Genomic DNA, 27468 nt, shown 5'->3' on the forward strand with positions numbered 1-27468 from the left:
GGGCGCGGCACGCGCACTTACAGCCGCCTAGTTCAACCGGGGCATCCGAGGGGGCGCAGCCAGTGGGCAGTGGCGGCGGTGACTCTTTAAATAGCACCAGGACCCGGCGCTGGGCTGGGAGTGGACTGCAGTGACAGCCGCCCGGCTAGCGGAGGAGGTGAGTGCGCCCGCCGCGGGGAGCCGCAGCTGCTCCCGCTGCGGCGCGGGGTCTCGGCCGAGGCGCGGGGCTGAGGTTGCACCGCGGGGCCGATCCTCAGAGGCGGTGCGCGGCGGGGGCGCGAGAACAGCTCGCCGCTCCCGGAGACGTTCCCTTTTTTCCGGTCTCTGCTCTGCGGCCTCGCTTCCCAGGGCAGCCCGAGCTCCCAGGCCGCCCCTCTCGCCGCTGCTTCCTGTGCTGGAGCCCGAGTTGCCTGCTCGCCGCTTCCCGCTGGTGGCGCGGGCGCGGGGCTGGTGCACCGCGTATCCGAGGGACGCGTGCCGCGGGACCGGCCCCTGGTTGGCGTGGCGGCGGGGACCGGCCCGGCCCACAGTAGGAGGCCCAGCCCAGGTGCGTGGAGGTGGCCCTACCCGATCCGGGACTGTGTTCTCTCGGCTGCAGGCATCCCTCGTGCCCCAGGGGCAGGGTCTGTAGGGCGCGTTCAGACCACGCTCGGAGCCAGACTGGACCGGTGCCTGGGTGTGATGATGGCCCCTGCGCGGAACGCTCGCTGAAGGGTCAGAGGCAGCACCAAAAGCAGGTTGCCATATGTAGAAATTCTCGCGGTGTCTCCAGAGGAGCCTTCATAGCCCCTGCACATAGCCGTGATAGAATCATTGATTTAAGGCACTCTGGCCTTTTTTTTTTTTTTTTTTTAATTAGGCAACAAAAGATGATCTCTATCACTTTGTAGCCTAGAGGGCCAGCTTTGACAGATGACTTTAATGAAGGCGTGGATTAGAATCTAGAGACAGACTCCAACTAATCAGCGTTGAATGTCAGGGCTTGCAAACCCTATCCCCACTCCACCCAAGCTCAAGGTTATGGAGCCTAATTAAGAATAGCCATTATAAAAGTGCCCTTCAAGTGCCCTGGTTAAGACCTTTAAGCTGCATCTTGATGCATTAATATCCAAAATACTCCAACTATCAATCAGTACCATTTAGTTATTGACCTTTGATTAATGTGAGAGAAACTGGTTAAATTGCAGTTTCTGACACACCTTTCACAACTTAACCTGTGATTATTCCAAAGAAACCAAGTGTTGACTTAACACAAACAAGCAAAAAATCTACCAGAAACTTCTTTCAGGTGGACATTGCCCAAAACTTACTTTGAGTTAATGATCTGCAATGCCATAGGCTTGAGAAGGTCGAGCTAAAAGGAACCCATCATTTTGGAGCAAGAAAGGGCAGGATGATACAGTGGAAAACACAGGACCAGGTCTTGGGAGACATTCCTTCTTGTTTTGGCTCAATTGGGAAAATCCCTTCCTACCCTGAAACCAACTCCTCATTTATGAAAAGACTGCATTAGACTAAAATTGCATGAAAGAGCTAAAATTCTAGACTGGAAAAGGGAAAGTCTTTCAAAGCAGTACAACTTATACCTCCCCTCTCAGAATAAGGTATGCATATTAAAAACTTCTGTTTTCTAAATTTACTGTAAATATAGAAGACTTTAAAAAATCACCCTTCCCTCATAATTATAAGCATTTTGACATGTTTCCTTCCTGTCTCTGTTATTCATATTTTGGCAGGATTTTTATTATTATTGTAGGCAGCCTGACTCAAAAGAAATCTCTGGGATTTTTAATTTTTGACATTTAAGAAGTGATATGTGACAAATGCAGGTAGGGAAAGGCCATCTATTTATACCATAATGGTACAGTTTTCATAGCTACCTCTTTGCTTCTGAGTCAAGTTCCGGATAACTCAAAATGTATCAGCATGCCACAGTGTTTTACTTTGCGTCTAAGTCTTCCAACATCTTTAGTTTTGATGTGACAGTGTTGTGGAATACGGCTGTGTGTCTAGGGGAGGAGCCTGGGAAAAGATCGGGTTCATTTATAACTGGAGATTTCTCCTCTCTCCTAGATTTCCTCTCTGGAAAGTGCAAGTCTGTAGGAATACTAGTAATTTCTAAGTTTATATTCATAACTTCAAAGGAGCATTAGTTTCCAAGATCAGTTGAAGTTATTGAGCAACCTTGCATTTTAAAACAGATATCCATTATTCCTTTGCATTCACTGTCTCTTATAACCAAACTCTGTTATGTTAGAATCCATTAGTAATGTTTTATGGACAGTCTTGTTTGGATGATGCAGTGTGCTAGTCTCCTGTGCAGTATGCTCCTCTCCTATGTGACAAAATAGAAAAGAATTTCCTTTAAGGCAAATAAGGCAAATAAGCTTGCTCTCCAACAGGCAGAGGTCAGTCAGGAGATGAATTAAGGTTTCACAATTTTTATTGAAGGTTGTCAATCCAGCTTAAACAGACACATGAGGGTCATTAGAATATGCTTGACATTAATGCATGAAGAGTAATTTTCAGTGAACAAAGCTGATCTGAAGCTGCCCATGGTTGAGTACATGTTAGTTCTTCCAGGGGCTTCTGAGAACTTTAAAGCCCTGAAGTAGCAACTGAATGTTGTGAACTAGAAGGCAGAGGCAGTTTTACCAGTGTTTGTAACAGCAGCTCTGAGACTGTTGTGTCTATAAGATGCTGAATGTCAACTCCTAAGAAATTTTAGTTTGTTTAATCCTAGGGTGATATGTAATGGCAGAAGAGATAGTCATGGCAGAGTGAGTTATGTTAATTTTCCCCAGCTCTTGATATCCTGTCATGTACAAGTTCTTAACAGTATTCAGTCAGTTGTAACCTTAGAGGAATCAAGAAGTGGGGGATGAAATCGGATGGCTTCTTCCTTGATGTGTGGCTGGCTAAAAGGATGTCACCCTTGGACAGAAACTCACCTGGAGGTAGGAAAAGGCTCTGTGCCCCTGTGACATCTGCCTCCAAATGTATTTGCTGATTCCTAAATCTATGATTTCAAAACTGGTGGCCTGGGAAATTTCTTCAAGAATTATTTGCTGGTCCTCAAGTTTTAAGTAAACACTTTGAAATTTATCTAAAGCCATTTTGCCCTCCCCAGTTGTACTTATTTATTTTTTATTATTATAAAAGTAATGGATGCTTATGATAGAAATTTGGGGAAGTAAAAAAATAATAAAAAGGTCTTCTAGAGATGAAGTACTATTATAACATTTTGGTGTATTTTCTCTTGTTTTTTTTTTTCTTAACAATTTTTTTTTAAAACATAAAGCATACATTGTTAATCAAAGATAAAAATTTTGGCAATTTAATTTTAATTACCAAAGTTACATTGTGAACTCTTCCCTCATGTTGTTATGTACTATTTTTAAAAAATGAGTTTCAAAGATGACACCATTGTATACTTTATGGAATATGTTTTAATTTATTTACTTCTCCTTGCTGGATATTGAGGAACAGCTATTTATTTCAAGGCAGTTTACCAAGATTTGTTAGTTTTTTAAAAAAAATAAATCAGGTTCTGCTTTAAATCTCTTGAAATTGACAATGATTTGAAAATTGTTTTTATTAATGTATGGGTTTCAATGGACTTTTGGGTTCTAATGAAAAACTGTTGAAATAAGGTTTTCATGGTTTGGAAAGATAAATTGAAAGGAGTTGGGGCAACAGAGTAGGAGATGTGGGTTGCCTTTTAGACCATTTCCTCATTCTGAGTGGGACATATGCTGAATGTCTTATCTGTCTATTTGCACATTTTTGTCTACTGTAGAAATTGGCACTTTCCCCTGAGGTTTGTTGTGGAAGAAATACCCATATCCAGTAAGTCAGAAAACCCTTATATGTCATCAAGAGAAAGTTGCAGCAGGGACTGGTTTCACTCTCAAGGCACAACTGTCAACTGTGAAACAGGGCTCTGGCAGCCACAAGAGTGGTGGCCGCAGCCAGAACAGGGCCAAGGCTCAGGGATCACAGGGGTGACAGATAGCAGCTCACAGGTCAAGGCACAGTTCATGGTGCTTCAGGTATGTAAACTCATTAGTCCCCCCAATGACCTTATGAGGTAGGTCCCACTCTTTCTTATCCATACTTTACAAAAGTTAAAAGAACAGGTACAGAGGTTAAGTTGACTCTTCCAGGATTTGAACCTAGACAGTCTGACTTCAGGGCCTGTGCCCTGGTTGCTTGGCTTTGCTGACCCTCAAGAGCTAGAAGGATTCTCAGTGCGGCAGAGGCTGGAAAGTTCCAAGTTATTCAGCTGGTGGCAAAGCAGGACTGTGCTGAGTCTCCTTTTTCTATATCACTGCTCCTTATTTTTTTTCTCTATCTTATTTACAACCTGCCGTGAATTTTCCCTTTGTGCCACCATAGTGCTGAAAGAGACAACAAATTTTGATTCAGCTTGGTTCGGTGCTTGATGATATCATTTGCTTTTTTAGAGAATTAAAGTGTAAGTGGCTTTGTCTGCCCTTGAACTTGGTCTTGGAAGCCTGGAGAAGAGTCAGGACACATGATTAATGCATCAGGTGTACCAGAGGAAAAGAGCACATTCCAGGTGCGCACGGGAACCCAGGCTTACCACAGATGGTGGAATAATGCTCGCTATGTAGGAGATTGGCCTCTCTGTGAAAACATAGGTTTGCTTTCTGCTGCATTTCTTTGGGCCCATTTACCAGAAACAGACTTCTCCACATGTTCTAGATCATATCGAAAACTTGTCATAGACAAGAGAATTGTGAATTTTGAGGGCTCAAAGGGCACAGTAGCATCACTAGTGATTATGAATCTGTTTTTCCTAGTGAAATTTTAGATGGGACTTCAAGATGTGAAATAAATAAGAACAGATCTGCTGTGGTTGAAATGGGGAGGCTGAGTATGGGCGGGATCGCAGATCACACAGATATGGTTGTATCTTCTGTTCTCCCTTGCTGCCTTGGAGGCTCTGCAGAGCAACCCCAAGCTCTGAAGCAGCCCAACTCACTCATCTTTTCGATGCAGTAACTGTGGTGCAGGGAGAAGAGGTGACTCAGCCTCTGGCCATGACACACACAGGAGTTTTGTTCCTGGGCCCTTTGCCTGTTTGGGGAATGGCTGGCCCTCACTGCTGTCCTTGACTTATGTTCTGAAATCCCATCAAGTCAGCAGGTTCTGCTTATTCTAGCCCACTCTCTGTATAATATTGCCCAATACCTACACACTATTGCCAGATCACTCTGAAGACAGTGCTCATTTAGTCTGGAGCCTGTCACCTCTGGGTTAGACAATGAAAGCCTTTAGTTAAACGCGGCAGGAGGAACAGTGACTACTTTTTCTGGAGCAGAGGTCTGGTTGTATCCCTCTTGAGCAGAAACTGTTAGGGCCCTTCTCTGTAAGGCCCCACGTCTTTATTTCCTGGGACTTTCTACAGCTTGGCTTCAACCTGCTATTTGCCCTACTTTTACCAAATCATTGTGTACTGTGATTTATAGAAAATAAGCTGGTGGCACAGGGCTGTGCCCCAAGACTGTATGTGAACTGTCTCAATGCCCCAGTGGCCGTCCTGTGTCCTGGTAGGGACTGAAGCTGTGGAGTATCCAGAACAGACCCCCTGTGTGTCTACCTTGGCCCATCTGGAATGCCATTCCTCATCCTAACCCTATTCCTCAGAACCCTGCTCTTTAGAGTCACTCCTGGAGTAACTCTGCCCTTTCTCATACTCCATCACTCACTGTAACCTGAGGCTCAATGACATTCATTCAGCCGGAAGGCATCAGCAGCCTTGCAGGTGGAGAAGATGTTGCATTATTCCCATGCTAGTTAGAAAACTGCTGCTGCCCCAGGGAGTTCCACCCCTAATTCAGAAACCAAAGGACTCATCCACTGCCTAACAGAGCTTCTGGTCTGAGCAGTGGCCTGAGTCTTTTCTGATTGGTTAATGTCTGGCCATATTGGTCATTAAATATTTTGAATAGCATCCCTGTCTCTATCCTTCATGTGCCTTTTCCTGTGTGTGTTTCTTGCTTCTTCACATAGGCACCCCAGCCACACTCTTAAAAGACTTGAGCATGCAAGAGAACTAGTCATTGTCATTTCTGTGTTTTCAGGAACTTTTAACATAGCACCTTAGTGCTCTTAAGTATGTCATATTATCTGATGTTTGATTCAGACTAGGAAACATTCAGAGAGCCCCATAGAAATGGCTCCTGACAAGAATATATGTTCTTGTCATCTAATGTTGCAGGTTTGTCTATTCTATTTTATGCATAGCTTAGATCTTATAGTTAAGCTCAAGGAATTGAAAAATCTCAAGACCAAAACCTGTGTCTTCATGGGTGTAAACTTTGAGCTTAGGAGTACCTCTGAGGGATTTCTTTCTGTTTTGTTTCACTTATGTTAGAAGTAGGTGGCTGTGGGCTTTGCAGGATGTGGGAGGAGAGATTAGTGTCAAATTCTAGATAATCTTACATAACTGTACTATAGTCTTCATTTACCTGGTATTTCTATTTTAAAACTGTACCACGTTTCTGTGCCACTAGTGAAATGGTCAAATAGATCTTTGTTCTTTCTGTAGGACAGTTGTGCACATTGTGCCTAGGTGTTCCAGCATGTGCAGTGGGCGGGGACCTAGTCTGCTCAGCAGTCCAGCCCCTCACCTCATGAAGCATGGAACAGAAGTCCAGAGGGTGTGGCTGAGCAGCCCCGCCTTATAGGTTACCTGTAACGTTGCACCGGTCTGTTTTCCTCTCCTTTTTCTCTTGTTGGTGATGGCAAGACTTCTCTAGAACTCAGGAAAGGTGAGGATCCTTGGCCTTTGGGGTAGGGTCTGAAGCTGTGAGGTATCCAGGACAGACCTCCTCAGATGAGGCTAGACTCTGGGTCCAGTGTGGCCCCCATGGCTTAGATTCTCCTTCCACCACAACAGCCAGCCCAGTCCATTTGACTTCTTAAATATGACCTGTGACAGTCACCAGCAGTGCTTGCCCTCTCCAGCATGTCTCTCTTGGTCACTGGATGATGTTGAATCTTGGTCTTCCCCCTGCATATGAGTTTCTTTTGACAGACTCTGTGGTTCTGCCTCTCAAATGTGGCAAGCTCTGCAGTTAGCTGTTTTGTATATTGTCACTCATAGGAGGAAACTGACAGTGACTCCATCGGGCAGGTGATCAACAGACGCCACAAGGAGTGCACAGCACACTGTCAGATAGTTCTCAGAATGGGGAAATGTTCACCCTATGGGGACAGCTAGACCATCTATTAGGGTACAGGATGGAAATATTAGAACTTTCATAGATATTTGTTTATTTTTTGCCTTTATTTAAATTCTTATTTGTTTTACAGTGTTCAGGAAATATTTATGGACGATACATGTGTATAGATTATGAAAATCGTTTAAATTAGGGACATATTTATTACTAATTGGATTATAACATTAACAGTAGTCATTGGATTATAACAGTATTAACAGTAGTTATTACAAGCTTAGAGAAACAGAGAGTTAACTCTACCACTGGCATGGCAAGAGACTTCTGAATGCCAGTTTTAAAAAGAAGATGACTCAATGTGCCAGTTGAAGGGGAATAGAAACTGAAACTCCTCTCTAAAACTAGGTTGTGATCCATGTTAGAATGGGTTTCTGACTTCAGGAGAAAAACTTAACAATGCAGAAGCCTCAATTGGTTCGTGTTCTCTCTCAGATTGGTTTGTTTCTCTCCCCCCCCCCGCCCCCCCTCTCTTTCCGCCCCCCCCCAAGGCTGGAGCTGTGCTTGACATATAGTGGGTACTCAGAGAATATGTCCAAACGGAATATATGAACCTTTTTCTTGCTTGACAATTAAGTATCAATTTGAATTGACTGTTTCAAGTCAGTGTTTAAGTTGGTCTCCTTTGTTTAAACTTTTGGGCAGTTGACAGGGTACAGTATATGTGCCAGTCTTACTGCTGCACAAATGATTTCCTGAACTGTAAAGTCATAGAACTGTTGAAACCTCAGAAGTGTCATCTGGATGACAGGATGTTTGAGACTACTTAAAAAAAAAATTTTTTTTAAACATGGATAAAATGAAACAGTATTAGCAAAATGTTGATTATGATTGAATGAGAAGCTCGGGTAATGGAGATATGGTAGTTTTATTACACTTTGTATACTACTGAATAAGACTTGGAACTTTTCAGAATAAAAATTGAAAAAAGCATAAAAGGAATATAGAGACCTGAAGCTAATGTCACCTACTCAAAGCAGGTCATGAGCAAATAGGACAATCTCCTTTCCTCTTCTCTCCTCTGTCTGCTCTCTGAGTGTCATTATTCTATAATCTTAGACAACTTTTTAGATTTGTTTTGTTTTTAGCCTTCCCAGGGCCAGTCACTGCTTCTGATGGTTACCTGAAAGCTCAGTGTAATTTTAACTCATGTCCTGTGGTATCAGACAATACCTCTCTTGTCCCTCCACATACAATGAGCAAAATCTTGCTCAACCTTTTCTGTTGCACCTGTTGTCCCATGTTCTTTAAATGCCCTCTTGAGTCCTGAAGAACTTCACCACATACCAACATTTTGTAGATTTCATTTGCTTCTGCTTTTTACCTGTAAAGTCCCGAGTTTTCAATTCTGTGAATATTTCAACAAAACTGACACAGGTGCATTAAAAGTAAGTTGGAAATTATAATCTAAGGCTTATATATATTATATTGATATTGTGATAATTATCATGTCATAATATAATTATATTCTTATTATAATAATTGAATTATAGAACATACAATTATATTACATGGTATATGCTATATTTAAGTTTTTATAGGTGTTCCATATCTGGGACAATGGGACAAAATGGGTTAAAGGAACCGCAGTTACCTGTTGAAATCTGTAAACACTGAAAAGTGACTTCTCCAACTTTGAGAGTAGCTGGTTTTTTTCTGAGTAGAAATCGGTCTTTATGTCTGTCTGGTTCTCACACCTGTTCTGCTAAGCCATTTCTCTAGTTCATCGGTCACTCTGAAACCTTGATCTATTTTAAGAGGCGTCAGTAACTCTACCCAACCTTGTGTCCTGTTCAGCCTCCTTATCCAGGTCATGGTATTTGATAGCTGTGACCTCTGGGAGCTGCTAGGCCATGTGGGTTCCTTGAGGACAAGGACTGGGTGTGTTTTCCATCTCCCACACTGGCCTGGGCTCCAGCAAGGACCTGGAGGGATATATAAGTTGTACACCCCTCTATTGACAAACATGTTGACCTGGCCTCTGCCTAAGGAAGCTGGCTTCCCCTGCCCACCTCCAGGCTCCCAGCATGGTCTAGCCTTTGAGGGTGTCTCCCCACCCCCACCTGTCTCTGCCTATTTAGATTTGGCCTGGTTCCACCCTTAGCTCTGAGCCCTCCTCCTGACCTCCAGTCCATACACAGTGCCTTCTCCCTTCTCCAGGGAGCACCCCAGCCCCCAGCATTTACTTCTGAGGTTATCATCCCCATCTTATTCGGGTGGGTTTGCTCTTGCGGGTGTGTTTGTCTTCATTGGTATCCTAAACTTGCTGAAGGTAGAGAAAACACTGGCAATGCTTTATCTTCATGGTGATGGCCTTCTGTGTGCAAGGGACTACTGAGAGTTCTCTAATTCCCTACAATTTTCAGAGGATTGTTTGTGTGGAGTGAGATCTTTTACCTGGTCAGTAGCTGAGCCAGAGCCCAACACAAAACAGAAGGTGAGAGCTTAGATATGTGTTTTCTGGGAGGGGTTTATATCCCATCTGTTATTCTTTAACAAGGACAGGTTACCACCCTAAATCCTTTGTGGAGCAGGTGGGAAATACAGGCCCCCTCCTTTTCCAGCTCGTCAGTGAATTTCCCTGTCTTGCCATGATATTTAGGCAGAAATCAGTGTTAAAACAGTATTTGAAGACAAATGGAAGAAACTTCCTTCTTTTAGGAATTTTTTGAATGGAAGCTTTCCCTTATAAGTGCATCTCATTGAAATTTAACCTTGTGGTCCTGCACAGTCTTTCACATGACTTGAATATCTTCATCAGGCATGTCCAAACGATAATTATCATTTTCCTAGGTGGGCATCCATGATAGTCTTCTTTGTATCTATGTGTTGAGAGGAGGGAGGAGAGCTATATGGTTTATGTAGTTATTTATTGCTCTGGAGCATGTTGGGCAAGTCTTGTTGTCAGCATTCCTTACATCTGGGAGAGCCACCCACCCAGCATTCTCAGTGTTTTGGAAGCAGCCTCCTCTCCAGAGCCCTCACATGGTCCTCCAGCTCCTGTGCTAGAAGAAACCTGGCCTTGCTCACTGGCTTGGAGCAAAACTCACTCAGACTTGGCCACCCCTTGTGTGGCTCTCTGGGCTTGAGTTCTTCTGGCATTTGCTTTTCTACCTAAGAAAGGTGCTAGCTCTTCCCCTCCCTGTGGAAAGCCTTGACTCGTTTTAAGCTGATCAGCGGTCATGTGTCTAAATGTGTGTCTGAAAGTCTTCTAAGGGGAAGAGAGGACCTTGCCCCTTAGTGTTGACAGAGTTCTTGGAATGGCATTACAAGTAAGTGAAACAATTTGAGAAACATAAAACATCATGGTACAGGGATAAGATAATATTTTACGCAGACTTTTAATCATTGTCTTGCTAGCTGCCCCTGCCCCTACCCATTACCCAGGAAATGCTATTCACTCCCTTCTAGTACATGGACTCCCAGCAACTCTGAGGCGGGGGATGGGGTAGAGGAAGGAGAATACTGCAGTTGGGGAATGTTTTGAAGGCCCCCTTCTTCTTTGGAGAATCACTCTTCAATAAATAACATCCTCCAGGGGCTTAGGGTAGAGAAATGATCAGAATCACAGAGGGCCATTCACAACTCAGTAAATATTCCTCAAGTATCTGTTTGGGGCTAGGCACTATGTTAAGGCTAATGGCTGGAGGAGAAAGAGAAGCAGCTAGAGTTACTAAGTGTTACCCACCATAAGCACAAAACAGGAGGTGCTAAGTACCATACAAGGGAGGCAAATAAAGTGTTGCTAGAATTCAGAAGAAGGACTAATTACTTCTCCCTGAGGGAAGCGTATAAGAATTTGTTAAAAACGTGGCCTCTGCCCTCTTTGGCTTGGATTCAGACATTACAAAAAGAATCAGGGAAGGAGGATTGTAGGTGAAGGGGGCATTGGGGGAGAGGGAAATGCAGAACAGCCAGGTTTGGGGGTAGACCTTCTTGAGGAAGGATCCTGGGGGCACCAGGGACAGGGGAGCAGAGGTAGAGCAGAGGCACATGGGCGTTGGTACTGACCCCTGTAGGGGAGCCCGCCTGCCTGGAGGAGTGCGATATTACAGACCCTTACTTCTTGCACGTGAAGGAAGGGCCCTAAAAGTCGGACTGGTAGCTCACAAACCAACTTCCGGTCTACCCCTTTCCATTTTCTAAGACTATACCCATCCTTTGAGGGCCAGCTAGTCATGTACCCCTCCATGCAGCTGTGGTGGAAAGTGAATGCGCCTTGGGTTTCTTTTGCATTTACTGCTACCTTGTTGGTTTTTTTTGTTTTTGTTTTTTCACTCAAAAACCCCTTTGTGTATGTCTCTGTGTTAAATGTTTTACTTTCAAGCTTCAGGAATGGGTCTGCCAATTTTCCTCAGTTTGTACTCCCATCTAGATATGAAATAATTCTTAGACTCCAATATAAGAGAAGGGTTCCCCCAAATACTTTATCAGTCTTAATATTAAAGTCTTAACAAAGCTCTCACATTATAGGGCATGCTGTCAGCCACTTTCCAAATGGCTTCAGATAGAGAAAACTGCTTGTCCTGAAACCATATTGGCCAATCCTAGTCTTGGGTCCTTGTAAAGGTTAAAAAAAAAAAAAAAAAATCACTGAATTTGACCCTTCTTAAGACAAATTTAAAACTAGTTGGGCAACTAGTTCTTGGTATTTGAACTTACAAAGGCCAGAGTTAGATATTGTTATAAAACCCTTTTTTTAAAAAAAATCAGTTGAAACAATGAAGCATGAGATTTAGTTATATAAATGTGGATCTGTAGGACAAAATTCTTTACTGTTCTATTTAAATAGGTTCTTGTGATCTGAGAGAATTTTTTTCAGTAGTAGGTACGTGCATGATTTTGGAAAATGCTTCAGCTTAATTTAATGAAAGGGAAATATGGGATGGCATCACACAGAAAACGATTAGATGCCTCAGAAAATGGCTTTAAAGATAACTAAGACCTTGTTTGAATGTGCATGTTTAAAGAATTTGAGTAAAATATTAATGGAATGTGAATCTTTTAAAAAGTATTTTCAAAGTAATTTGTCAGATGACTTAAATATATATGGAGTTGAATGAATATGGAAATAAGGAAATATTTGTCTATTTCATCTACATCTCAAAATTTTTCTTTTCAAGTTGGACATGTCACATTTGGTATTTTTTATTTTGGCAGTGGCACACATAATAGTTGTTACCTGTGGCCAACCTGAATGGGCAAGGTATGGCCCTGATCTTATTGGTTAAAAAATAATATTGCAGGGGCTGGGGTTGTGGTTCAGTGGTAGAGCGCTCACCTAGCACATGTGAGGCACTGGGTTCGATCCTCAGCACCAGATAAAAATAAATAAACAAAATAAAGATATTGCGTCCATGTATAACTAATGAAATGTTAAAAAGAAAAAAATAGTATTGCATTATGCTTGCTTTTGAAAGTGTTGTGTCCCATTCTTTCTCTGGCTTTTGGAGGGATGAGAGGAAAGTAGTGTAAGTGTTGTAGTATTCAGATTCAGCTTGACTTGAAGAGTTCATGAAATCAAGTTTGTAAAAACAGGGCCACCTTTGTTTGCTTTGTTCCTCCATTTTTAATCTTCATGGAAATTGAATTGATAATCCATTGAATCCCTTTAATGAAAATTAAAAACCCACTGGTTTAAAATTTATTGATTGTACTTAGTTGAGAAGAAAAGCCTCAAGGCCGTGGATGGGAATAATTAATTCTCTGTGGAACTACAGGCTTATTTCTACAAGCTTATTTGTGCATGGGATTCCAAAGTTACCCAAATGGTCTTTGTCCTTCTTCTGCCAAGGGCAGCAGTGCCACGGCATGGGGAGGGTTTGGACAGCAACCTCTGCCTTCCTCTCTAACCGGGAGACGCTGGCGTCTCTCTGGAGCGTCTGGGCCTCCCTCTCTCTAGGGACAGCCTGACTGCTCTTTTGGTTCAGGAGGTGGTGGCTTAAGCAAATCTAGCTTTAGGTGATTTGCCAGCCAGGGTGAAGGAGCAAGAATCCAACAGTTCTGGAGTGGCAAATTGAAAGAACAGCAAATGGCCTGGCTGTTGCTCTCTTGTTCCTCTCAGAGGCCCGAGCTCTGCCCAGCTAGGGTCAAACAAAGGGGGTGCTTTCAGCCTTCTGTAAATAGCCTATTGTGCAGGGGAGGAGGTGGGGCAAGGAGTGGCAGTATCTTGCCAGCTTGGCTTGCTGCATTAAGGAAAGATGTCAGGATTTCTTAATTTGCTGCTGCTGGGGCAAGATTGCTATTTATGTGGGTTTATTTGAGGTCTGCTTTCTTAGTGAAATATTCATTCAAACTGCTATTATTCAGCTTGATGAAAGTTTGAGGAACTTCAGAAGGAGAGAAACATCCAGCGCACCTGTTTTTTTGTTTTTGTTTTTGTTTTTTTGAGTTTTTTGTTTTGGGGTGATTTTGTTTTGTTTTTTGATTGTTTGTTTTTGGTTTATAAATGACAGGAAGAAAATAAAATGCTAATGTAAGTAAAAGTCTACCAGAATTACAGGAGGTGTGTGTGTGTGTGTGTGTGTGTGTGTACGTACAAGTGTGTCCATGTGTGTCCTTAGAGAGTGATGCCCTTGTGAATTACCTCTGGCTCTGAGTCTCTTTTTTCATAATACAAACTCTGTGGCTGGAGGTGAACCTTTGTGTACAGTGGGCTGAATACAAATGTGCAGAGGCCAGGGTGACAGGATAAGTGCTGGCACTCATGTAAGACATTGGGAGTTTAGGTGGATTTCAGATGTGGATCTCTAGACCATGGAGTGTTCCTACTGGAAGGACCCTGAGAACCTGTTCTCACGGTTTCTTAACAGGGGCTGGCTGAAGGGGGCTTGCAAGCCCTGCTTGTGAGGTGATCATGTGGGTGTTCATGGTGGACAGGGTCAGTGGCCCAGCAGAAGTTAGGCATTACTTGTGTAGATTGGTCTCTGGCCTTGGTTTTCTCACCATCTTGTGCTATTGTGACGTTCCAGTAAGATGCTCCCTCTTTCTACTCATGTCTGTTTAAAGGCGTCCTCTGCTCTGGTTCTTTACACTGGGCTTGTGACAGATTTCCCTGATGATTGTTACATCCCATGTCATTTCTGTAGTTTTAGACTTTCGTTTTGAATTTCTTCATAGGCAATTCAAAAGACCCAGCTGAGCAAATCCACTTTTTGTAAGTGAGGGCAGAAGGATGCCCAAGAGTAGCTGTAGCAGGAGAAGCTAGCTGTCCGTAGCCTTGTGTGTTCTCAACTGAGAAATACCGGCTTCCTAAGCCTTTAAGCCAGTTGAATCATATTCTTAGCAAATAGCAGCAACATGATTTATACGCCTGGTCTATAAACTTCTTTAGATGACGATATGGAAATTTGCTTTTGAAAGAATAAAAAAAAAACTCCTACTAGAACACCATTGAAATAAGAACACAATCTATCCGTTAGTTTTAACCATTTATTAGCAAGTACGTGAATATTTCTTGGAGACTTGTTAAACCTCAGTCATAAGGCATGGTGTTTATGTTCACTTATAGCACATCAGGGCTATTTATTGCCCCTCATTTTCTTTTTCTTAATAGCAGATGAATTGAAGGGGAAAGATTATGTTGTCTGTTTCATCCATGAGAGTTGTTTTTCACATGGATCAAAATGGGGTATTGTCTTAGTTCTTTATACATAGTTTTCCCATGTACAGTATTAACCAATTTGTTCATTGAAGTTGGTTTGCAGCTTGTTACCTGGCTGCCAGCTGAGCGGAATGGCTTAAAACCTCCAATAGCTTATCATGATCACCCACTAAATGTAGGAATTTGGCTGAATTTAAATGCTTAGCATTACAGATTAGCATCTAATAAAATACTCTTCCATGTGAGCCATTCAGTCATCTGCAGTTTTCTGAAGAGTTTTAAAAAACTTTTTCTTCCCAGACTTATTAAACTTTCCTGTTGGTGTAGTGCAGACTGTAGCTTGGCTGCTGATGCTTAAAATGGACAAATTAATCTCCTGTGTATGACTGTCTTTGTGTGGAAAGGAATTGTTTGCTCTTCTCACTCAGGGATGGGATTCTATTGAATAGCACCTGTGAATTCACATAATCTAGAATTTGTGGGGAATTACTGAAGAAACTTTGGGGGAAGAAGAGAGAAGGACCTGGGGTTGGGGGCTATAAGGGGTGAATAATTACTTTTCAGATTGAAGTGCTGCAGGGTGATGAAGACAACTGGAAGGTGGAATGATTTGAGGGCAGGACAAGTTTGCACATTAGACTTTAAAGTTGTTGTCATTGTAGAGTTGCAATACTGTTTGGACAGTTTGTCTGGAAAGACCCTCCCTGATGCCAGGTGGACCTTGCTTGTTTAATTTTGTGTCTCCCCTACTAGATAGCCCATTGAAGGCCACACCCGGCCACTGGCACAGTCACCTCAATACTCCTAGCCCAGTGCCATTACAACCTAGGTGCTCAGATGTGCACAGTGACAGGAGTAGCACAATTCCTATGAATTCATCTAGAATAAGTCTGTGCTGAGTGAGCTCTTAGCAATCTGTTTCTTTCTGGGTATGTCTCATGTTGGTTAGACCAAGCACCCAACTTCCTATTTCATTCCAGTGGTTTTTAAAAATATATATATATATATGCCCATTGTCTCTTCTTGATGGGAAGCTGAGCAGAAAGAAAACAGTGTCTGTTTGCAGAACTGGTACTGGCAGCCGCACTCACTGATGCCGGTCCCTGCCCATGGGTGGAGCAATGGGGTGACTCTGCTCCCAGCTCCTCATTGGCCCATCCTCCACCCCCTGTTCTCCTGAGAAGTCAAGTATGGATTTTGTCTGCTAGTTACCTTTAGCCCACTGGGCAGCAGTGTATGACTCGGCATGTGACTAGTGCCCTGAAAGACCTTGGCAGGCCGGGCAAGCGCCAGCCGAGCGCCTCCAGCCCCCACTCCACCCCCAGCCTGCTGCCCTTTTCTGTTTCTGCAGTGGTATGTCACCTAGCAGTCAGCTGTTGGTGACACAGATGGTGAGTGGTTTTGTGAGTGCTGGAGCTTTCTCTCCAGAGTTTTGACCTGAAGATATTGGCTTATCTGTTCGTTCTCTCGTCATGTTAAACCTTGACATTCCCTCTGTGTGTGTGTTGTGTGTATGTTGTGTTTGTGTGTGTGTGTGCATGCGCATACATGCATGCACATCTTATCCAGAGCCATAGTAGCCCAAGCATTATATTGGTTCCTGTGACGTTATTGGTTAGTAAAAGCAGCTTGATATTTTGCTACTCTTTGAAAAAAAATATATAATAGTATAGATTTGAGTTTACATAGAAAATTTCTATATTTAAGAGAAGAAAAATATTTTCAGTCTTGTAACCTAGCTATTTAAGGAAATATATGGTAAGTAGCTCACGAGTACCATCTGAACTTAGAGTGCCAATGTGCACACTTATCGGAATTACCAAAGAAAAGGCTTCCAGCTCATTTACTATTATTTCCTTCCCTTTGCTGCCAATCTTCAGAATAGTTCTTCATCAACAGTTTTCTTATTAGAATTATTCTCATTTATTTATCGGTACTGCACATTTAGTTTTTAGACTATATATAAATCGTCTGTAACATTAAGTTTGAGGCTTTGACATCTATCAAGCTATTCATCTGATTTTCTTCTGTGTGTTTTGACTTCTTAAGTTTGCAGACTGTAGGCAAGCATCGTTTTTTATCATCTGAGTAACTTACTGTTGTGTCTTCTGGACTAATCACAGACTGTCGGTAGAGGAAATAATAGCAATATCTACCATTTATTGTGCATTTTCTGGGGTATGGCATTATCCTAAACTGTTTATTTGAATCAGTCCAATGAGATAGGTACTATTTTCACCTCCATTTATAGATTTAAAAACAAAAACAAACAAACAAACAAACAAAAAACTAAGGTACAGAGAGCTAATGTATTTTGTCCCAAATCATATAGCTAACAAGCTGGAGAGGCCAGATTTAATTCCAGAATCTTGGATCTTAAATATTAATCTATACTTTCTCTCAAATACTATATGATAATCTCTTTCTAGATTTCCAGTGTTTGGTTTAAAGTTTATGTACACCAATTTATTCATTTATTTTAGATATGATGTCCTGGGAATATAAAAGAAAATGATCTAGTCGGAATAGCCATCTGTGGGTTTCCAGCATTTATATTCCACTTTTGTGGTGGGAAGAGTACCAGCAAGGTCAGAGACATTTTTGAAATTTGGATTGGTCTGTTTTACCAGTTGAGGAACTTGTTCTGAGACTGTAGGTGGTTTGGGCTTGTCTGATCTTTGCATTTGTGTCCCCATTAGCCTTGATAAAGGGAGTGGAGTGTATTCGATTAGGTGGAAGAAAACAGAGATGTAATATCCCAGAAGAAAGTAGAAACTTGTGCCACTTATTTGAGCATCTTGTGGTAAGAATTCTTTGAGTAAAATCTTTTTAGTGTGGTTAATAAAAGCAAGATAATGTATTTGTTTTCTTTCTTTCCTTTTTTTAAACACAAGATAATGGAGAAAGGGAACAGAAATGAATTCCTAAATTCTTTTTATAAAAATGAAATTTGACAGCCAGGGAACGACCCGGACCATGGGCTATTAGACTGTGGGCTGAATGCCACAGCCTCTGGGGATTCTGGTGAGGCATCCTTTCTCTCTGTAATGAATGTGACATTTTCTGTTCTGACAGAATTCGACCTAGGGCACCACCAGCACAGGACCATGCAAGCCCACGAATTGTTCCGGTATTTTCGAATGCCAGAGCTGGTTGACATCCGGCAGTACGTGCGCACCCTTCCGACCAACACACTTATGGGCTTTGGAGCGTTTGCAGCTATCACAACTTTCTGGTACGCCACGAGGCCCAAAGCCCTGAAGCCACCATGTGACCTCTCCATGCAGTCAGTGGAAGTGCCGGTAAGTCACAGGCCCAGCCTGCCTCCTGGGTTTTTTCTGCATTGCCCCCACTGGTTAAGCCCTTTGAAGGTGATATATCAAAATCATAGTCACATTCCAATATGTGTTTGTGAGGACACTGTGTAAAACAGAAATGTGTTCAACAAACAGAGGTTCTTGGTAATAGTAAAAAGAGAAGCCAAAATTCAGGGCACAGGGACAGAAGAGGTGTTTGTTGTTAGTCGGTCATCTCTCCACCGTCGCAGAAGAGCGTTCCAGAGATCACACTGTGTTTCCAGCCTGGCTTGGGCTCTGTGTAGGCACGAAGAATTCTATAAGAGTAAAAAGACAGCCTCTGTCCCCAGGGGTACTACATTCTAGCAGGGGAGCGTCAAACAAATGTTCCAGGAAGGAGAATTTCACTTGTGTAACATCTGCTACTGGGAACTCATCCTCACACTGTTGAAAGGGACACTGGGATGTCACATAGCATAGGGCTAGCATGGGAACTTGTCAGAGTAACAGCTGCAACATTTAGGATGGGACAAGAAGAAATAAGAGCATTCAAGAGACACCCAAGCTTGAATTATTGAGTGTCACAGTTGTATACGAGCAGGTCAAACTGAAGGCCATGCCCTCCCAGTTGTGAAAATTAAATCAGAACATATGCATTTAGGGGCTAATGGGTGGGAAGGTACAGGGAAACCTCAAGACCCTTTCAGGAAGATTCTTTCTTAGTGCTCCTGCTCTGCCTTCCTTGCCTTCTTCATCTCTTTGTAGGGTTCTTAGAAAAAAGTGAAAGGTTGAAAAGGAAGAAGCAGCCAAGTTCTCAGTGGCACTCTGACCCCTTACCTGCTTTTTGCTTTGTGGCCGCTAGCTTTCCTCTCCCTAGGTCAATTTTCAGTGTTTATAACTTTCAACACATAGGCAGAAGGATGTGGTGAAACACAGGATCCCCTCATTTATTACTTTTAGGTGTGGAGGTAGAATAAGAGGCCTTCCCCATTTTTTCTCAGCTGAATGCCAAGGAGGAGCATATGTATCCTTCTGCAGAGAGCCCTGGCTTGCTTACTAACATTTTGTTATTAGTGAGTATTAGTTTTTTGTTTTAGACAAGTTCTTAGATTCATCCACATGAAATTTTCATCTACCAACCCAATTTATGCCAGATCTATAGAAACATAGAATGAATGAACTACTGTAGAGAAAAGTTGGCTTTATATTTTATTCCTATTGAGAAGGTGAAGGTAGCTTAATATTTTACCTCTGCTAATTACATATGGATAAGGAGTAGAATCTAACTTTTCCTAAGAGGTTTTAAGCATTCCTCGGTGGCACTGCCATCGCTGTGGCAAGGGTATTGGCAATGACAAGGGTAGACATTTCTAATTTAGCAATAAGTGTAAGAAATGCCTAATTCTTATTATGTGAGAAGTTGTAGGGGCATTTACAATGTGGTTTTTAAGTTCTAGCTTAGCATAAAGTCGTTGTGCCTTATTAAAATAATTATACAAGTTCTCTGTAGAACAATTCAAAACTCCAGATAAGCAGAAAGAAAATTAAATCTATAATTTTACTATCCGGTATACAGACTTCCTGTTTTTCCCTCTGTGGCTATAGAAATAGAGCTCTGATTTTCAGAATTCATAGGTCTTAGGAATAGATACTGAACTTGCTTTGCCTTTCAAAAATGTGTGTGTGTGTGTGTGGGGGGTGTTCACCAGTTATAGATGCTTTGATATGGCAGGGAAAGAAGAGCTTCATTCATTCATAAGGTAGTGGTGAAAATCCTGTTAATCTGGAACTATTTCAGGGACTGACGATCAGAACAAATGCTGTTGCTTTGTTCCTGCTTTGAGAACCAGGAGCGCCATTCACCAGCCCATTCCCATCTCACCGGGTTTTTATCACTCTCCTCTTCCCGTCAGCTTTGCGTGCATATGAAAACAAGAGGAGTCTGCACTTTTGGTTTGGCCGCTTCTCCTCACAGCCCACACTGGCTGTTTCCCAGCTCCATTTTTTTTAAAGCAGCAGCACAGAGAATCTGTGTAAACTACACCTTTTAAATTTCCTCTGAATGAAGCTCAGGGTCATAAAGAGGACGTCAGCACTCATGCTGCGGATCCATACGGGAAAGGCAGTGAAGACCCACACTGTAGCCCACACAAGGCAGCTGGGCTTAGGACCAAGAGTCCAGAAGCCTTTCTTAAGTTTTTGAGCATCATCTGGTTTTTTGAGCATACCCTGTCCCAAGAGTCCCATGCCTGTGTATTCTGTGACAGCTCACCAACCCGTAGCAGTGACCTGAAGCCAGACTGTCCCTGCTGGCCAGCGAGGAGCACCATCCTCTGAAGTTTTGTGCTTACTGCTGCTCTGTAACTTTGAGCAGAGGATGGAAGCAGTCTTTGTGGACTTTATTTGTTTTAAAAACACTTTTATACTCAATGTGCAAGGTTTTCTGTTTATTTTGGTCTAGTTTTCTTGGTCAGATTAAGAGCCATGACCCCCCTAGTGAAGATGCTCTTCCCTGGCGCGCCTGGAAACCTTTTGGCATGGTTAGGGGTTAGACCTAGTGGCTTCACTTAAGGGAAGGACGAGAGCATGTTGGAGCCAGAAAGGACTGGGGAGCTGGAGAGCCATGGTAGGGGTGGGCCGTCTCCTCTGCTGGACCAGACAGCCCTGGGCACGTTCCCCTGACTCTTGTGGCCTTCATATACCTCATCTGGAAAACAGAAGTGATGGCTTCTGCCCTCCTTCAGCTAAGAAGACAGTGCAGATACGCAGTGTCTGCCTGGCCCACAATAAGTTTTCAGGAAATGTTAGCTTTCTTCTTCCCTAAAAGTCTTTTCATTTCACACTCACATTTTATACACGAGAAAACTGAACCCAGAGAGATGAAGTTATGCCATAGAGTCAGTGGAAGATCTGGGACTCTGTTGGATTGCCTTCACTGTAGCAGTTTGAAAGCTGTATAATATAAATAACCAGGGCTCAAGCAAGGGAAGATCTGAGAATAAGGAAAGTTTAGTTCAGTCCAGGTGAATCTGAAGGCGCAATTGGCTGGAGCCATGGAACAGGCCTCTCACTTGTGAAAATGTATAGGTCAGTGCGAAGAACTGCTTGGGACTCCTATCCATGCAGAGAGTGAGAGCCATCCTTGAACTAAGTAATGAGAATAACCTGTTTTCATTTCTTAAAACTGGTCATTCTCGGGTAAGAACTTGAAAGAAGTAAACTAAATATAGTATTACCCTGTGTGTATTGGTTTCAAAATCCAAAAGTTACAGCTCACTGGAGGTTTTCTCAATGCCAAGGCTTGCACAGGCAAACCACAAACCTCTCGACTCAGATGCACACCGCAACATGAGTTAGAATTCTTAGCCCACGTTGAGAAGATATGTATGAAGCATATTATGGAGTATGATTTTTTTTCCCTGTGGCTGGTAGAATCACTTTTTTCCATATGAACAATTTATACCCAGGTGTATATGTAAAGAACCACTTGTAAACTGGCATAAGTCATTTCTTTAAGAGAAGAAAACAGGTCATTGATTCATAAGTTTTCATGAAAACTCACACTAGAGGCTTGTAGAGGTAGTGATGATATAAACTGAAAAGAAGGTGATGCCTTCCTGGACTGGAGCATCGGGGACCAGCTCTAAGCTGGAGAGCTCTTGTTGAATTGGGCAGGATCAAATACTACTGTGAAGCAGACATTTAGGGTCAAGCCTGAGAGGGAGCTGTCAGAGAAGGGCAGATGGGTTTGGATGGTGGTATCACTGACTCTCTCTCATGCCATCCTGGAAGTCTGCAGGAGTGTCAAAGGCAGCCATAGGATGGGGCATTAGACTAATGAGTTTGATCCAGGTGGAAGGTAGCATGTGAGTACCAAGGGAGGTTAGGAACAGTTGTTGCATTGGTTATTTCTGTTGCTGTTTGTAAATGTGACACCATCTATTAATATTTCTGTAGTCATTGGTAAATAGAAACCGCATTCTCACCTTTGGGTGGCCTTGGGTCCGAGTAGTTTTCAGATATATTTTTGATCAGAGGTGCAAATGAGACTGCAGAGGGTTTTCTTGTCTAGTGCTTTGGCTTCTTACTTGGAGTCTTCCTAGCGTCAATCTTGTCTATATCTTAGCATTTACTTAGCATTTGTAACCATAGATTCCCCCATAGCTTATTTTTCCTTTGTCTTGATCATGGTGTAATGTTCAGGTGATCAAATAAAGATGTGAGCAAAAATTTAACTACCTAATTCTACCCTGGGAAATTCCAAGAGTTCTTGGCCATGTTTTCCTGAAAAGTGTTCAAACATATGAGGGCATTTTCAGCAAGCAGTCCTAGCAGTTGGGATGGTGAGGGTGGATGGAGAGTGTTCTTCGAGTGCTGTATATATATGCCTTTCTAAAATACTTTTTTTTTTTTTTAACTACACTCATAGGAAACTGAGGTAAGGTGTTTATAAGATTTTTGTGCAGACTTAGAAACACTCTAGCAAGTGACTAGGGGTTTGATTAGGTGGAGGAAGTATCAGCAGGAGCCGTGGCAGCTGGGTGAGTGCCCTGCAGGTGAGGGGCGGGAATTAGAGAGAGCCAGAGGCAGAGTTTCTGGTCTTCATGCCAAGACCAGGCTACTGGGGAATTAAGTATCTGTCTTAGGAATTTGAGGAAAGAAAGAGGTTGATTGTTATTTTTAAAGAAGTGTTTGTTTCTGGGTTCCCTTTAGTAGGAAGAAAAAGCTAATGTTCACTGTACAGAAATATGATAAAGCAGGTCTGAAAACACCGTGTGATTTTGAAATGATGCCACTTCTCACAGGACTCCTTAAACAAGGAACACATGTACACATAAATCCCAGAAATGCAGGCTGTTAATATTTATTTGAGTTTTAAACAGTCTCCCCCAAATGGGGCCAACCGGGGCCAAATAAAAAATGACAAACATTGCCTCCTCTGTGCCACTTGATAAAATCCCTGTTGCACACTGACATCCAAAAGGCTGGCGACAAAGGGTCGGAGATATGGTCCCTGTGGACGAGGCAGAGGTGAAGCAAAGTGCCGTGTGCGTTCTAAATGGCTGGCAGGTAAGAATTCTGTAGGTAGTCCTCCCAACATTGTGTGTTTGTGGCCACTTGGATTTTGTGACTTGAAACTTTCTCCTCTTTCATTGAGGTGGGAGGATGATATTGTCCCTCCTGTGAGTGGCAGACTTTTTCTGGTGAGGAGCTAGCTATTTTGCTATGCTCCGTCATTACCCCCCACCAACCCCACCTTTTCCCTCAATCAAATCCTCTGATTGGGGTCTTGGGAGCTCAGGAAGTTAGAAATTGGAGAATGAACTAGGAGTGGAAAGAACAGAAAGTTCTGAGAATTAGAGGAAAGTGTTGAAGAATCAAAATACCCAGCTAAGCAATGGTGATCTGGACTCTCGTCTCCTCAGGGATGCAGGTGAGTGACCCATGGGCAAGTCTGAAACCTGCTTGCAACCACAAAGCAAAACTCTTACCTGACCAGGTGTCCCCTTGAGCTAGCTTTGAAGCTCTGCTCTATTATTTCATAGACCTGGGACTAGAAAGGGAAAGTGTCTCCCTGAGACTGTTTCTTTATCTGGAAAGTGACTGGCTTTTAATGAGTACTCAGTAAATACTCACCTTCCTGCAGGCATGATTGGAAACCCAGCATTGGCTGTTACAGGGAAGCTTTGTTTGCACTTGAGTAAAGGATCTTGGGAAGTTTGCTAGTAATGTAGTGGATAGCAAACCCAGGGGTTCACTGTTACCCTGTGACTTTCTGTAGTGAAGCATACAGTCCAGGTGTCATCCAAATGTCCTTCTCATTATCAGAAATTGTTGTGGGGGATGTGGAGGGGTTTGCCCATAGGCTAACCTTTAAAACACCTCATCTACATGGGGGGTGTAGCTCATGCAAGGCCCTGGGTTTGATCCCCAGTACTGCAAAACAAAGCAAAACTGGTCTGCTGCATCAGAATCTAGAGTTGCTTGAGCCTCTGTGGAAATTGATGTCCAGAGACCCCCTCTGAAGGGCCACTGGAGAGAAAAGCAGTTTTGTTCTTTTTTATAAAAAGAAACGAATGTTGGTAGCCTGGCCAGAGGAAGAGATCTATAAAATGTAAATGCTAGGAGGGATATACTTTATGCAGAAAAAGCACAGAATCACTTTTTACCTCTCAGACTGGGGTTCCACATGCTACTTTTTCCCCTAAAGATGGGATGTAGTGTTAAAATTAAGTGGTCAGCAATCTCTTTAGAAGTCACTTCTTACTGCTCCTTTTCTTTCTTTTCCTCCTCTCACTCCTCTCATTTCCCCTTCCTCCCTCGCTGCCTTGTCTTTCTTTTTTTTTTTTTTTTCCTGCCCACTCCCCCTTCCAACCCTCTCTTGAGAATGAACAACAGTAACCCAATAAGGCATTTACCTGATACTAATAAGGCCTGTAGACACGCATTAGGTAGATTGGTATGAGTGAGACCACTATTTATAAAGCCTGGGCCTTTGTGCCTCTGAGAAATCTCAGGGATGTAATTTGCTTTTGCATTTAAATATGAAAGTGCACAGAATAACTCGTCAACAAGTGTTCCTATTTATCAAGTATTGGCAAGAGCCTTAGTCTTGGGAGCAACGGATCCTTAGATGTTCATCGTTTTCCTACCCCTAGCTTTCTCCCTTCCTGCCTTGAAGGAGAACTTGAACTTTTATTATTCTAATTCAGCCTGAACCTTTATTTCCTAATTCAGCATGCAGGGAGACTGACCTCCAAGGCACCTTAGCTCATATATATGTTGGAGAATATAATGGTGACCACTGACTTGGCTGTAGTGTGTTCAATGAACCCTGTTTTGTTTTAAAACTGGAAAAAACTATGTAACCACATGAAAGGGGCCTATAACAGAAGGCATAAAAACCCCATAATCTCCTTGACTCCCAGTCTTAATGACTGGTAAGAGCTGTCTCCTTAGCTCTCTTTAGCTTCTTGAGCACAACTGATTGCCTCTGCCCCCAACCTCCAATCAGCAGGTTATGACAGAAGGCCACACTTAAATTATTTTCCATTTCCATAGATGTTCCTAGAAATAGCCAGGTGGACTTGGATAACCTAGTAATTAAATGCTTGCTTTTGAAGTGACTGTTTCGTAACATGTGAAGACACTGGGGGCTCCAGTGGTTTTAGCCATGCTTCCCGGCAGGCAAAGTGCTGTCCTTGCTGCTTGTAGGTGTAACTGAGGTTGCAAATACTCAGTATTGTACAACATTTTTATTCAAAAAGAATGGGAATACTTATGCACATCAAATATGATGATTCTTTTTTTTTTTTGCAAGTTAGAAGCAGCCTTCAGAAGTGTCTGCCTTTATTTTTATACTTTTTTAGAGGTGTCAGGTAGTTAATGGATAGCTTCAAAGCTCAAAACTTCTTTAATTTAAAATATGATGATTCTTTAACATAATATGTGATTATTTCATAAAGTAACAAATTTCAAAGCACAAAATCTTGTTTGTGCTTGCACCCATTTCACTTACCCTTCTCTGAAAATTCCAGTACATGCCTTATAATTTAGTGGCATTGTAACTTTTTTGCCTGTTTTACCTGTGCCTCAAAGCTAGTGCCTCTTTTGGGCATACATCTCATTCACTGCTTCCCTTTCAATCTTTTGCTAATTAGTTTAATTGCTAATTAGAGTAATCATAAATATCTTGTCCTCAGGTTAACAGGGGATATAATTAACTTCTTTAGCTTTGATTTGGCAGTTTTATCTCCATGTTTCTCAAAATCCTAAAGATTATATACCACTCAAAATTTAAACCTAACTAAAGGATTATTTAACTAAAAGTTTGTTATAAAATGATCCTCTGGAGCAGTGATTTTCAAAATGAGAATTGGGATGGTGACCAAGACAGGTGGCCTGTCTTGAAGGGATACTATCTCCATATCCAAGCTAAACCCAGTATCTTTCTTCAAACCTACCCACTGGCCCCTGGCCTTCCATTTGCATGCATGGAACTGCTCTCTTCTCAGCCCTTGGATCCCCTTCCTCCTCTTCTACCACATACTGGTGCCTGTCAGATGCTATGCATTGGTGCTGAGGGGCTTCTCTCTTTTTGCCTACCAACCTGGTCTAGTACATTGGTTTCTCTCTCGTCTCTCCCTGCATCCTACTCTACATACTGCTTGAACTCCCTGCTCTTTCTAAAACATTGCCTTGACCTTCACCACTTCTCTGTTGGAGAATGGCTCCAGGATGGTGCTTCTCAAACTTTTAACCTGGACCAGAATCCTTGACAAACTTATTGAGACACCAGTTACTGGACTGCACCCCCAGAGTTTCTGGTTCAGCCCTGGTAATTCCCTTTCCTAACAAGTGCCAGGTGCTCCCCAGACTGAGGACTTTGACTGTAGGATGAGCCTGTGCTCCTCAGGTTCCAGGCTTCCTCCTGCCTGTCCATTTTGACTTCTTCCGTACTCTTCTCAGCCAAGGATCCTTGGAGTCTCTTTGGTCACTCAAGGGCAAGACTTAGGCTCCTTCAGAACAAGCTTGTGTCTTGTTCCCCTGAATCACATCTGCCCCATTTACAGCCATGAGAACCACTCTGCAGAATATAGGAAACAGTTGTGCTTTTCCAGAAATACCATTGAGAAATGCCATGAATGAGTTAATGTCCTGATGGGAAATACAGAGTGTTCCATCCTAAGCAGAGTGTCAGGAGGACCTCACTGTGGACTGGCCAGGCTACCTGTACTTCTAGCCGAGTCTCAACAGTCTCGTGAGTTGGGTCAGTGGCCAGGAGCCATGAGTTATTTGTGGCAGTTGGCTCTTCTGCACCCTGTACACTTACTTCTTTTTCACTCTTCCTTATTTTCCCTCTTCTCTGTCATTCTGTACCCTTCCCTGGTTCTTTTTGGTGGCTTCATAAGTTGAAAACACTTCTGATGCTTACTATAAAACCACAAATTCGAGAGCCGCCCCCTCCCCCCGCGCCGGCAAGGTAGACGGAACTGTGACCACCCACAGAACAGGCCCAGCGGCCTGCTGAGGGGCAGAGCCGCCCCCCACCCCCCGCGCCTGCCAGGTAGGCGGAACTGTGACCACCGACAGAAAAGGCCCAGTGGCCCGCGGAGGGGCAGAGCTGCCAACCAGTCCTGCAAGGTAGGCGGGCCTGCGACCCACCGGCAGAACAGCCCCCGAGGCCTGCAGAGGGGCAGTGCCGCTGCCTGCGCCTGCAAAGTAGGCAGAACTGCGACCACCGACAGAACAAGCCTAGTGGCCCGCAGAGGGACAGAGCCGCCGCCCACGCCTACAAGGTAGG

General features: G+C 43.0%; 1 protein-coding gene across 6 annotated transcripts in view; it reads left to right on the forward strand.

Annotated features, from left to right (window-relative positions):
- Acsl1 (acyl-CoA synthetase long chain family member 1) overlaps window positions 1–27468 on the forward strand; it is a 61690-nt gene continuing 34222 nt past the window's right edge. The window contains exons 1-2 of one of the 6 annotated variants that reach the window (XM_048791903.1): window positions 1–157; window positions 17944–18170. In XM_048791903.1, the coding sequence (XP_048647860.1) occupies window positions 17976–18170 (195 nt within the window). In that variant the 5' untranslated portion in view covers window positions 1–157; window positions 17944–17975. Of the gene's footprint in view, window positions 158–2937; window positions 2958–16118; window positions 16260–17571; window positions 17672–17943; window positions 18171–27468 lie in introns of those variants that run through there. The other 5 variants (XM_048791901.1, XM_048791905.1, XM_015486162.2 and 2 more) reach the window with 5 other exon arrangements.

Source organism: Marmota marmota, unplaced genomic scaffold (genome assembly GCF_001458135.2).
Source record: "Marmota marmota marmota unplaced genomic scaffold, marMar, whole genome shotgun sequence".
Classification (NCBI taxonomy): domain Eukaryota; kingdom Metazoa; phylum Chordata; class Mammalia; order Rodentia; family Sciuridae; genus Marmota; species Marmota marmota.